General features: G+C 40.4%; 1 protein-coding gene across 3 annotated transcripts in view; it reads right to left on the bottom strand.

Annotated features, from left to right (window-relative positions):
- Positions 1 to 1223: 1223 nt before the first annotated feature.
- The window catches only part of LOC106552911 (cyclic AMP-dependent transcription factor ATF-7), a 107404-nt gene continuing 96106 nt past the window's right edge, over positions 1224 to 12521 (bottom strand). For 2 of the 3 annotated variants that reach the window (XM_087710504.1, XM_014071317.2), the window contains 6 exons: positions 11641 to 11740; positions 9885 to 9998; positions 8223 to 8375; positions 6166 to 6363; positions 3314 to 3422; positions 1224 to 2288 (listed from right to left, as the gene is read on the bottom strand). In XM_087710504.1, the coding sequence (XP_087566630.1) occupies positions 2071 to 2288; positions 3314 to 3422; positions 6166 to 6363; positions 8223 to 8375; positions 9885 to 9998; positions 11641 to 11740 (892 nt within the window). In that variant the 3' untranslated portion in view covers positions 1224 to 2070. Of the gene's footprint in view, positions 2289 to 3313; positions 3423 to 4283; positions 5565 to 6165; positions 6364 to 8222; positions 8376 to 9884; positions 9999 to 11640; positions 11741 to 12521 lie in introns of those variants that run through there. The other variant, XM_087710505.1, reaches the window with a different exon arrangement.

The raw sequence follows: 12521 nt of genomic DNA, 5'->3' as shown, positions 1-12521 counted from the left end.
AAAATTAAAACACCACGTCACAGAAGAACAGAACAAGAAGCAACAGCATCATATTCAGGCAAGGAAACAATTGGAAAGCAAGCGGCATTAAGATCCTGAGAAGCTGGGTTGATCGTGACAATAGCAACACCAATAACAGACAACCTGCATTAAGTTTAGCATGCCACATATACATTTACACATATGTACATAGACATGTGCATTTGTGTGTATGTGTGTTATATGTGTGCTTTCTAGTGGGTGGAAACTGAGGAATAATAAAAATCTTTGTATAGACTGGCAGCACGGAGTTATACAGCCCCTTAGAGGACAATGCTTTATTAAAAAAAACATAATTAGGAAGACAAAATAGTGGAAGAGTTGGCAAGTTGCAAGCTCATGATAGCTACACGCTAACTATCGCTCTGCATCTTTTCCTCTGGTTGTGATTCAAGCTAAACATTGGCCAACTAGCAAGAGGTCGAGGTCAAGGTCAGTCCAAGATACACAGGCACACACTTTGACAAGAAGCAGAAGAAAAAGGGAGAGATTACTTCCAATTCTTCTTTTTTGTTCTCAATCTACCCTACGATAGCAATGTGCAAGAAACTCGGTATTTATTTTGGAAGAGACAAATGGAAAATAGCAATAGGTGACAGTATCTGAAGGAGAAATAGGATGGAAAACCTTTGACCAAAAGAAAAAAAAAAGGTAAGAGGGGAAGCAATTTGGAATGTATGCCCCCATCCTCTTGTCTTTGAAATAGTCCATGATTTAAGGCCACAATCTTGAAAATCTCAATGGGTTAAACATGTCAGCTTAGCTTTTGAAATGAACATGGCTTATAAGAGTATTGAATCTTTAGCATTTGCAAAGATACTTTTTCCTGTTTCCTTGCCATTGAGCTATCTCTTACATTGTCCCCAAACAACTTTGTTTAGCAACCTCCTGTAGCTTAGCACTGTGTCACTTTGAACCTGCTACTGTAATGCTTATGAATGATTCTGCAACTACTCAGATTCCAAAGGTATAAATCAGGATTTCTCAACCTTGGCAACTTTAAGATGTCTGGACTTCAACTCCCAGACTTCCCCGGTCAGCCTAGAAATCCATACATTTTAAAGTAGCCAAGATTGAGAAACACTGGTATAAATCATTCAATTTTTTTTTCTAGACATAGTAAGAGATGCCCTTGTGAATGTTCTTCCTTCTCATTATTGAAATACGCCTTAGCTCTTCCCACCTGGTAACTTAAAAACCAAAGAATTCCCATTGTGTTTTGATGGTTTCTTCTTGAACTACAAAAAAGTCTATATCAGATAACAACATGACCAAAAAGGTATCCCTGATAATATGCATAGTACAATTTATGTGATCTACAATGCATACAGCAGGCCTACCATTTTCTCTCCCAGAACAGCAAAAACACCCATCAGTTGCAGCAGCTAAGAGTGCGGGTTTCTTACTCTCTTCACAAAACAATTTGAACAGTTCAAACCAACCAAATTATTGGAGCTTACCACCTTCAGAGCCGCGAGCTGGAGTCCTGTATGAAAGTGTAGAATGGAAGGTCAGGTACCATTTGGATGGATATGCTACAAAAACGGTCGGGATGCTAAAGTTTTCCACAAAAATGGCCAGCACCAGCAAAACATCACAGCACCTCCCAAGAACTGCTTTCTCTTGCTACAGTAGCCAAGACAAGGAAGCACCACGAGTAACCAAACTAAGGGAGGCTTAGTGTTAGCACAATGTATACCTGAACTTTAACCATTTAAGATCACACTGTATAAGGCTGTCCAAACGGTTGATTCTAGATAGGATGAGAAATGGTCTCTAAAGTGTGGCAAAATGACTTATTCCAAAGCCACCCTTTGGAAAGATGATAGATGTTTGAGGCCAGGACCTATGTGAGATATACTTTGTTAGAAGCTCCATAGCTGCCCTTCACTCATTTTTAAGAAATCAAAAGAATAAAACAAATGAACAAAACAAAAACTGTATCCACCCCATTTTGAACAAGGGGCTTAGTTATGATCAGTCTCTCTGGCTGCAGTTCATTGTTAGTTCTATGCCATGCAACTGGCGACATCATCTGCCGGCAGACTGGGACTGCGGCGCCATAATGACATGTGATTGCATGGGCACGTTCAGTTCTGTCCTTTGGTTGGCCATATGAGTGAGGACTGAAGTGGCAACGGCTTCAGCTGCAGAACGGATGTTCAGCCCATTGGGAGATGCAGTCACCGAACTGTGCTGGATGACAGGAGCTGGAGAACCGGTGGGCTCAGAACTCTCTTTGGGGCTTTCTGATTTTTCAAGACAAGGGGGGAAAAAAGAGTATTAGTGATTGCGCTTGGCTTTACAGACTTCTACAGAACATGCTTCAGCAATTATTCTGCCAGTTCTCACCAGTTACATTTTCTCAAATGAGTTGCTCTTTTTGGCCACAATATTCTCTGTAGAAAAATTCAGCTTTAATACAGACTTAACAAGCATGAAAATATAACTCATTCTGATGCTAATCAAAAGTATCTGTATAATCTTGTGTTGGATACACGGAACACATTATCAAATAATTTTCATTTTACACAGCATATTATGTGAATCCAGCCGCTGTATTTGGTAAACCATAGTTTATTGTTGTGTGGAGTCAGCCGATTATGGTTTCTTCAATTAAAAAAAAACCAGCCACGTATCTCAATAATAAAACTGAATGTGCATAACTGAGAAGAATTTGATTGGCATTATTTTAGCTGCCAATTGCATTTCTTTCCCTACAGTTAAGGCTTATAATGTGAACTTCGAGAATTGAAGAGGAAAAAGGAAAAAAAATGTTTTAAAGCACTGGGAAAAAAAATCAGCCTTTGGGGGCAGAAAAGGTTTTGTCCTATAGCTGGAAATGTGTAGAATCTTTTCTACACTGGATGTTCTTGAGATAATATGGACTAAACCATCCATCATCCAAAGGAAGAACTGGCCATAACTGAGAATTCTATTCCCAGCAGTTTTGGAATAGCTTAAGTCAGAGTTGGCGTCCTTGTAATATTCACAACTCTTCAATGATAGAATACTTTTTAAAATCTTGACTGATTCCAAAATGCGACTTCATACAATGCTGAAATCCTAAAATCTGTATTTGATCTCGATAAAGGAAAATATATGTAACTCAGGGTTGAAAATGGGGTCCTTCTCTGAGCTTGGTTGCTTTTTTGCAGACATTTCATTACCCAAACTAGGGTGACATCATCAGTGCTACAAGAAAACAAGAAAATTCAAAGAGCACCAAGGACCCCTTCATTTGACCCCATTTGCCCTGCCTGATTCTGCTTACCAAGATAACCTTGTGTTTTCTTCTGTAATGCAGTGACAGGGCAATCCTTGTGAGCCAACAATAGTTGTTTGAGTTGCGCAACTTCATTCCTTAATAATGTAACTTCATTCTATGAGAAAGGAAACATTTAATCTCATTGCATTGGTTCAACATCCGAGCTTGAATCTTGTTAAGTGTTCATTTGAAACAGTGAGAGAACAATCAGAGGTACAACATAAATATGAAGGAATTTACATACGATGGGTTTCAGCCAACACCTTTTACTCATTACGTGGTTTAGGGAATGCTTCATTCGTCATGCCTCCTTTTTTTTAGCATTAAAACTGCTATGATCCTATGGCTCAATCTTAAGCCTAAATTGTGTCTTTTGCTATTGGGATAGCTTTGAAAAAGCAAATTTGGAAACCTGGTAGTGAACAAAAGAGATTCTAATCTAAAAAACCTTGAAATAAAACAGGTTTTAATTCTGAAAATCTTGTGAGGTAAGTCAGGCTAAACGTAACACACATGCGCACTTGTACATAAACACACACACTCAGGCAGTAGTTTTGAATCTTTTCCACCAATGAAATATAAAGCGGAAGCAACCAGGGCTACTGCAAAGTACCGTATTTTTTGGAGTATAAGGCCCACCCAAGTTTTGAAGAGGCATTTTTTTTTAAAAAAAGTAGGTAGATAGAGGGATAGAGAGGGAGAGAAAGAGAGAGAAATACAGTAGGTAGGTAGGGAGAGAGAGAGTAGTTAGGTAGGTAGGTAGATGAAGGGATAGAGAGAGAAAGAGAGAGAAATACAGTAGGTAGTAGGGGGAGAGAGTGTAGATAGGTAGGTAGGTAGTGGGATAGAGAGCGAGAAATAGAGAGATAGAAATACAGTAGATAGTTTAGGGGAGAGAGAGAGAGTAGGTAGGTTGGTAGGTAGAGGGCTAGAGAGAAAAATAGAGAGAAATAAGTAGATAGGCTGGGGGAGGCCTGAGAGAGAAATACAGTAAGTAGGTAGGGAGAGAGAGTGTGTGTAGATAGGTAGGTAGGTAGAGGGATAGAGAGAGAGAGAAATAGAGATAGAGAGAAAAAAAAGTTTTTGCACTCTGCAAACCTGCCCAAAATGGCCCGTTTTTCACTCATTTCTGCCCTCCCCAGCCCCCAGGAGCTTTCTGAAAGCCTCCATAAGGATATGCATGGCCGTTTTGATGGAAGGGGCGGGGCTTCAGGAGGCAAAAAATTCTGTATCTGGTGTATAAAACACAACCAGATTTTCAGCCTCTTTTTAGAGGAAAAAAGGTGCATTTATACTCCAAAAAATACGGTACCTTAGAAGGGTTTTACAAAAAATGGTGCTGAAAAATCACAAAGGCAAAACAAGTGCATCTTCCAGATTTACCTTTATTAGCACGCTATCTTCATGGAGTGCTGGAGTTATTTTTGGTTTCTAGCAGCCAGAGAAGCTGCTTATAAAGAATGCAGGTAACAGCCTATTTTAATACTGGTGTTAAAGCTGCTTATATTTGTAACTATGTCATGGTAGGCTTGCTTAGTTGCATTCCTTGTGTAAGTCTCTCAAAAAAGGTGGGAGCACCATGTCAAGGGCACATATGGAAATAACTCAAGTGTATTAACATTCTTATTATTACCACTGAAAGGGAGATTATTACACTGAACTTCAGTTTCTCCCTCAAAGACAGAACTACCGCTGCTGGCTGAGGTCCAAGAACCAGAAGGCTCAATTCTTTTTCCTGAAAGGCAGGAAATTTCTCATAAGCTTCAGGATAAGTTAAGCAACATGGTAGTAAAAAGGAAGCCCAAAAATTCATAGCAGTGCAAATAGCTTGGCTCACAATCCAGCACCAGCAATATATCAAATCAGGCCAAGCTTCCACAGCAGACAGGAGAGGAAGCTAAGCTTCCAATGTTAAAGAGACAGATGGAATGAAAAGGTTCCCTTTATGCTTCTAGACCACACAAAAGTTAAAATCTCTTTCTTAGTCATAAGAATAACAGAAAGTTTCACATATCGGGATATTTTGAAATGATAACAATATATTAATAATAATTTATTAAATGTATAGGTCAGGGGTCAGCAACCCGCAGCTCTGGAGTCGCATGCGGCTCTTTCATCCCTCTGCTGCGGCTCTCTGTCACCGGTTGGTAAAAGGAAAAATGATGCCACGCTAGGAGAAGACTCTGTGTTAGGGGAACCAGACTTCCGGTCGGCTCCAGAATTGAACGGGGGGCTTCTGATTAGGACCTTTGCGGCTCTTTGAGTGTTTAAGGTTGCCGACCCATGGTATAGGTGATGAGAACAAAGAAAAAGAAGAAGAGGACTATCAATTATCATTGTCAAAGAGTGAGTAAACAGATCTGCCGCAGTAAGATTGGAATTAAGTTGTAAGATTTCCTGAAAAAGTCGACACTGACAAGTAACAAGAAATAAAAATGACTGAGGCCCTAATGTCTGTTCCACAAAATGCCCATTCCCACAAGGAGCTATAATTTAACTAAGGGAACTATAATCTGATAAAGTGTGTGCTAGTAGAAAGCATTATTTCACAGAGACCTCAAATCTCCCCCCCTCCCCCCCCTCCCCCCCCCGGGCAAGGAAAGCTCCTCCAGATGGTAGAAAGGCAAGGCATGCCAAGATCTTCCAAGATAAGTAATGAAGGTCTCAGAGTATAAAAATCACCTCCACACTACATTTGGATCCCATAATTTCAGATTATATTGGTTAGGAACACATTTATGAACAATAGATCTCACTTAAGTATCCTGGAGGAGGATGGTCTTGAAAATAAAGCAAGGATAGATACGATATTAGGGGTACATTTATCATGCTGTAGGCATGTTGGCAAGCCTGCTTACACTTAGATGGATGTTCTGTGAGGTGAGCTCTTCCGCTTTCTTTTCCAAGGACGACACCCAGAGCTTGCGTTTCTGGCGGCAGCGCGAAGCAGCAGCACGGTTACGCTCCAAAAAACGCTGCCTACGTTCGTCTGGATCTTCATCTGCTGTGCGTCTCCGTCGGCCACCTGTACTTGGTGTGGGTTGAGCTGGGGAAACCTGAGGACAAAGGACAGATAGATGGGCCGGCTATTCACACAGAAGATGGGGCAGGTTGTTCAAAGAAAAAGAGGAGGAACCTGTGGCTTTCCAGTGTTATTAAACTACACCTCCCAGCCTTTCTTGTTACTACTCATGCCCGCTAAAACTGCTGGAAGGTGCAGTTCAGCCATTATTTGAAGAGGCCCACCTTGTATTAAGAATTCAGCAGTCATACATACTTATATGGACCAAAGGACTCATCCAAGCAATTTTTGGGACTATTAGTACTGCCCTAATGCTCACAATGCTACTTTACTGTTTAATGTTTGCCTTTTTATTCTTGATTGCTTTTATTATATTTTGTGTGATATTTTTTGTAAACTGTTCTGATATTGTCTCTGAGAATAAAAAGTAATACTTTTAATGAACAAACAATAAATAACACTTTCCTCTGATTTGTCTGGTTCCCAATAGTCTCTTTGTAAAATAGATGTACAAGACGCAAGGATGCCTATTGCTGTGCATTTTTCTGCAAGCAATTTGGGATATTTGGTCATTATTTGATTTTGCACCCTTTTATCAATTTAATTTTTTTTAAAAAAAACCCTGCTCCTTTCCCTTGTATCTGTTGAAGCATCTATGTAATTTTTTGCAATGAGATCCTTGTGGGGTAGAGGCAACACTGTAATAGTCCCTGAAATCCTTTTTATTTTTAAGTAGCCAAATGGAAATAACTGCCAAAAGCAAAAACAAATTTGCAGGTTCCCACCTTAGCTCAGCCTCCCCAAATGGGCTCTATAATTAGACAGACAGTTTCCACTTCCCTATACGCGCTGTCAGTCAGGCAACATATGGACAGTAAACTTCTGGAAGCTCTAACTGACAGAGCAGGTGGTAATTGTGATGGAAAGCTGGCATTTGGTAAGCTGGCAGGACCAAATGGGGTGCATTTAAACTCAAGTAATTAAGACAGGAAGAGAGACAGAGGGAGAGAAGATTTGTAAACACTGCTTCTCTGTTTCTGACTCTGTCCCCATTGCTGTTGTATCTCAGTGATAAACATCTGGTAGCAATGCTGACAGAAGCAATGGAGGCTCACCCTAGTCTACCCATCTGCTCAGGGAATTAGAAACTGAGTGCCTTAAACCTGGCACATCCTGCAATTAGAAAGCTTTAATTTGGCAACAAGGAAAAACAACATACTGAATTTTCAAGCTTATTTTCATTTGCAAAATTTGAAGTTTGTTCTAAAGTAGTTTTTCAGAAACTGCAAAAAGGAGAGTTGGTTCTCTAAGGAAATGGGGAAAGACTATAGAAAGATGCACAGGAAGAGAGAAATCCAAAACAAAATATCATTTATTTCCAGATAACTAAAAGACTGCCGGAAGCTGATGATGGTTTTCCTTCCCTTCTCCAGAAATGATTATTGTATAAGAGAGTTCATTACCCCCTGATAAACCATCACATAATTATCAGATCATTCTTGTTTTTATAATGGTTCAAAATCTTAAATTCATATTTGTTCTTAAAAATATGAATAAATACCATAGCAAATGATGCCATGCCACCCATCATGCTCTCTCTAATAGCATAGTTAGATCAAGCCCCTACTTAGAAGTTCCCCATTCCCCTTTTCTTCACAAGGACCAGTGCAATTTTTTTTCATATAAAATTCTCGCTCACAATAGTAGCTGTTGGGTTTTAATCAAATATCATACGGTCTAGCAAGCGCCCTTACAAATTTCCACGACAGCTTTCCTAAATTTGGGCTCTTTCCTTTGACTGATGAGCCTGCCAGCTGAGGAAGGACGAGATGCATTGTAGTCTCACATCTGTTTCCTGAATCCTTACTTAATCCAATTTGGCACTTAACCAACCTGTGGCTGGGCCGGAGAAGGTGCATCAGGGTGCTGGATAAGTATCTGACCCTGTTCAGGATGGGAAGTCACCATTGTGCTCGCTGATCCCACCATCATGCCACTGCCGTTCAGTGAGGAAGTAATTCCTTGCGTCAGGCTGGCTTTTAGCCTCTGCATGGGATGAAGACAAAACAAACACTAGGAGAAGCTCGACTTTCTCCTTGTTGAGATGGCACAGTGGTTGAAACGCAGTATTGCAAGCTAACTCTGCTCACTGCCAGGAGTTCATTCCTGACCGACTCAAGGTTGACTCAGCCTTCCATCCTTTCGAGGTCGGTAAAGTGAAGACCCAGATTGTTGGGAGCAACGTGCTGACTCTGTAAACCACTTAGAGAGGGCTGAAAAAACACTATGAAGTGGTATATTAAGTCTAAGTGATATTGCTATTGTTGATCTTTTAAACACATATTTGGAGTTTGCTAAAAAGAGGCAGTCTGTTGTAGTAAACCTGACATACTGTTAACTAGAGGTTCACATTTATGTTCCTAGAAGAAAAATAAAAAAACCTGGATTAATGGATGTAAAAACATCACACGTGACTGGAAATTCTTTTTGCTAAGGAAATCTGAAAAATCTCATTTTTTGGGAGGAGAAGCTCTCATTAATATGGAATGTTTAAACAAGAATTCTTCCTTTCCCATACAATTAAGAAATAAGTCACCATAAAATATTCAGACAGCTGGAATTTTTCTAATAAAACATTTGGTTTTTTATTACATTTTACTTCATTTTCCTTCCAAGGAATGTGTGTGTGTTAGTCTCAAAATAATTTGGTCAAATGGAAGATGGTTAAAAGAAAGAGATTAGAAAACTACCAAGAGGATATGCCTGTAAAATAGAATAAAATATTCTGCTGGTGTAAAGAACTTCTAGCCTGAAGAAGTAGAGGGACTGTTTTTCTTAAATTTGTGTGATATTTGCTCAGATGTAAGTTAATATCTATTCTTAATATGCTGTATTTGGACATGTCTACACTTTTGTGGCTATACTCTTTGTAACCCCAGGCCAGAATTCAAAGAACTCTGCATCAGTTTTATATGCTAAAAAGGATTTTGCAATGGTTTTGGCTGAATACCTCCTCTTCTACTGCCATATATCAGTCTCCGTGGATGGGAATTTGGGGGTTTGCAATTCCAACATGTCTGGAAAGCTCCAGGTTGGGGAAGGCTGCCATACATCAAGTTGCTTTTGAACCCGAGAGAGAATTTCAAAAGCAATTTTATTGCATTTGGCATGGGAATATAATTCAAGAGGAAAAAAAACAACAACACCGTGAGCTTTAGTAGTTTTGGATCTAGTAGTACTTCAAGTCTGTAAATTGTGCAAGTGGTGATGGCAAAGGGGACTAAGTCTGACTTCTGAAAAATGATACAACAACCTAAAACATTTTTACAAGATGAAGTTTCTTTAAAGTGGTGTTTTCTCAATCTTGGACTCCTTTAAAAGTTGTGTGGACTTCAACTCTCAGAATAATATCCCAGCCAGTCATGCTTTCAAGACTAGAATGATAGAAAAAAAATGTTTTTGAAATCTGCAAGGCATCTTGGTGCGTACATCTCTCTCATTCGATTCTTTAAAAGCAGCCATCTTGTGAACAACAAAATAGAATCAGGAGCTCACCATTTTAGCTTCAGAGTGTCCTGGAAGTCCTGATGGTGAAATTGAGCCACTGCTGATAACCGGGGGACCAGGAATACCAGGAATGTTTGGCACCATAGGCATCGGCCTTGCCAGCTATATATTGTAGGAGGAGAAAGAAGAAGCACCTCAGGTTTTTTTTTTTTTTACTTAGAACACATCGAAAGGGGGGGGGGAATGCCTCACAAAAATCTCACAAAGGAAACCCACACATTTTCACTTTCTCTGAACCATTCCATTACAACAGGCAAACCCTCTCTTTTTTAATGATTGTCCCAAATATCCTTATTTGATTTTAGGTACCATGTTTCCCCAAAAAGAAGATAGGGTCTTATTTTCTTTTGGCCCCCAAAATAAGCGCTTGGCCTTATTTTCGGGGAGGTTTTCTTATTTTTGAGGTGCAGGAGGTGGAGAGCATGGTTACCTCATGGCTGCTGCTGCGTTGCAATATTTTCAGGGAGGGCTTATTTTTTGGGAAGGGCTTATTTTTAGCACATGCGCTCAAAAGCCAAATTGAGCTTATTATCCAGGGAGGTATTATTTTCAGGGAAACAGGGTATCCGTGTGCACCTCTCTACAGTCGCCTAAAAACTGCAGCATAACGCTAGCTCTCAAAAAATTTGTATCTTGAAATTGGGGATTGCTGGCAATCTGCCGATCATAAGGAAGATTCTGGCTCCAGATAACTAGGCCCACAGAATTGTTTTAGAACAAAGGCATTTGGAGATCAATCAGGCTAAAATGATGAAACCGTTAGTCTTGAATTAGAGGGGATGGAACACATCACTGAGCAATATTCAAGGCTATTGTCATCTTTCAGATAACACATTTTTATCATATTTTGTGGAAGGGACAAAAATAAGTCAAGAAACAAAGTGCAGATGCCTGAAATCTTTAGAGGGAGGGCAGGCTCAGAATTACATTTTTATCATAAGGAGGAAAACTTCTGACCGATTTGTTATCCTCTGTAAGGTTCTTTGCCATTTCCATTCTCATTTTATGTTATTGTTCACTTTCAGAGCAATTGGAGAGGGAAGATGCTAGGTAAGCTAAATAGAATTCATAGAATTTCTCCTTTCCTGGAGAAAAGGTAGCCATTTGCAAACCTCCCCAATAGGGACACAGAGAGATGTCTTCTGCTGTCCTCACAAATTAGCCTTTCCAATTTATTGGAATTGACCTATTTCCAGTGTGGCAGAAACTTTCTAAATACTTAAAAGTCAGTGAAAATTTACCGCACAAAGAAGCAGACCCTTGATTTGCATGCAACATCAGAAATAATACAAGATGCACCAGAAGGTACTCATGTTTGTCAAATCCATATGCAGAAATAAAAGCTAAATAATCATTTCATGCCCCGAAGAGGCCAGGGAGGGAGTTTTTCCTGGCTTGGAAAAGCCGACATGTTCTCTGCAAGCTTGAATGGTTTCAAGCACAAAGCTAGCTAATCAGAAAGCCTGCCATTCCCAGCCCCAGAACCAACAGGGCCAGCCATCTGTTCATACAAGGATTCAGCCTGAGCCTTCCTGACCAATGACTTGGTTGGCAGGCACAGCTACCCTCACAGGCAGAGGCTCTCACCGACCCCTATGTCCTCTACTCCAGCATAGGCTTATCTCATGCAGAGAAGTAGAGGGAGATGTCAATTTCTGCAAATTAAAGTGCCCCATATGCTCTGCAAAGGGAAAAAGCTGTCCCTTCCTTTATCAAAATCAGCCATGCTGGAAGCTTTCATTACCGATATGACAGAAGGCATCTGAACGGGTGGGCCAGGAAGGACCGGCATAGTCTGTCCATTCACAAGGTGCATGACAAGTGGTACAGAACTGGTAGGAGACCTGGAAAAGATTTCAAGCAAAAAGAAAATGCATCAAACAAACTTCCATCCATTTGGCAGGGAAGTGAACTCTCTCTCCAGCAAATCTTGGCTGCACATGATGCTCTTTGATTCGTGGAATCCATCCCTTCTCCAAATACCCCATGGTGCTCTAACCAATGGACAGCAAACTATTTTCTTAATCTAACTTTTTAACTGCTAATTAAACTGACAGAGTAAACATGGATTGCAAAGCCACAGTTGGTTCTAAACTAACACAGTACTTCTCATTCAGCAACCTGGCCACTAAGCGAAGTGGTTGCTAAGCGAAACTTCATGATTTTATGATCTTACTTCCATTTTCTTTTCCTTTACAGACCTGTAAAGGTTGTAAATATGAGGATCAGTTGCCAAGTTACTTTTTCATCCCCATCGTGAATGTGAGTGGTTGCTAAATGTGGCAGTTGCTAAGCAAGGACTACCTGTAACTAAAGCCAGCTTCTTCTCCCAATCCAGCTCAAAATCTACCTGGAATGGCAGTAATAATAAATAATTTAACTGTGATGGAACCATATCCCAAAGCAGTGGTTTTTGTCCTTTTTGTCCTCGTGTGCCAAAATCGCAAGTGTGCATGCCCACACCCACAATGCAATGTGCCCCGCCCCCTGCGCATGCATGCATGATGCCCCCCCTGCTCCCCACGCCCATGCGTGTGCCCCTTGTGCCCCGTTTTGGGCCTAGCAGGAGTCTCTAAAGCCTCCTGGGATCAAAAATTGGGCTTGGGGGGGAACGTGTCACTCCCC

This window comes from Thamnophis sirtalis, unplaced genomic scaffold (assembly GCF_051295495.1).
Source record: "Thamnophis sirtalis isolate CommonGarterSnake01/CBP01778 unplaced genomic scaffold, rThaSir2_p1.2 scaffold_3, whole genome shotgun sequence".
Taxonomy (NCBI): Eukaryota; Metazoa; Chordata; class Lepidosauria; order Squamata; family Natricidae; genus Thamnophis; species Thamnophis sirtalis.
The sequence above is the reverse complement of the archived record's forward strand: the minus strand, read 5'-3'. Positions and strand labels throughout refer to the sequence as shown.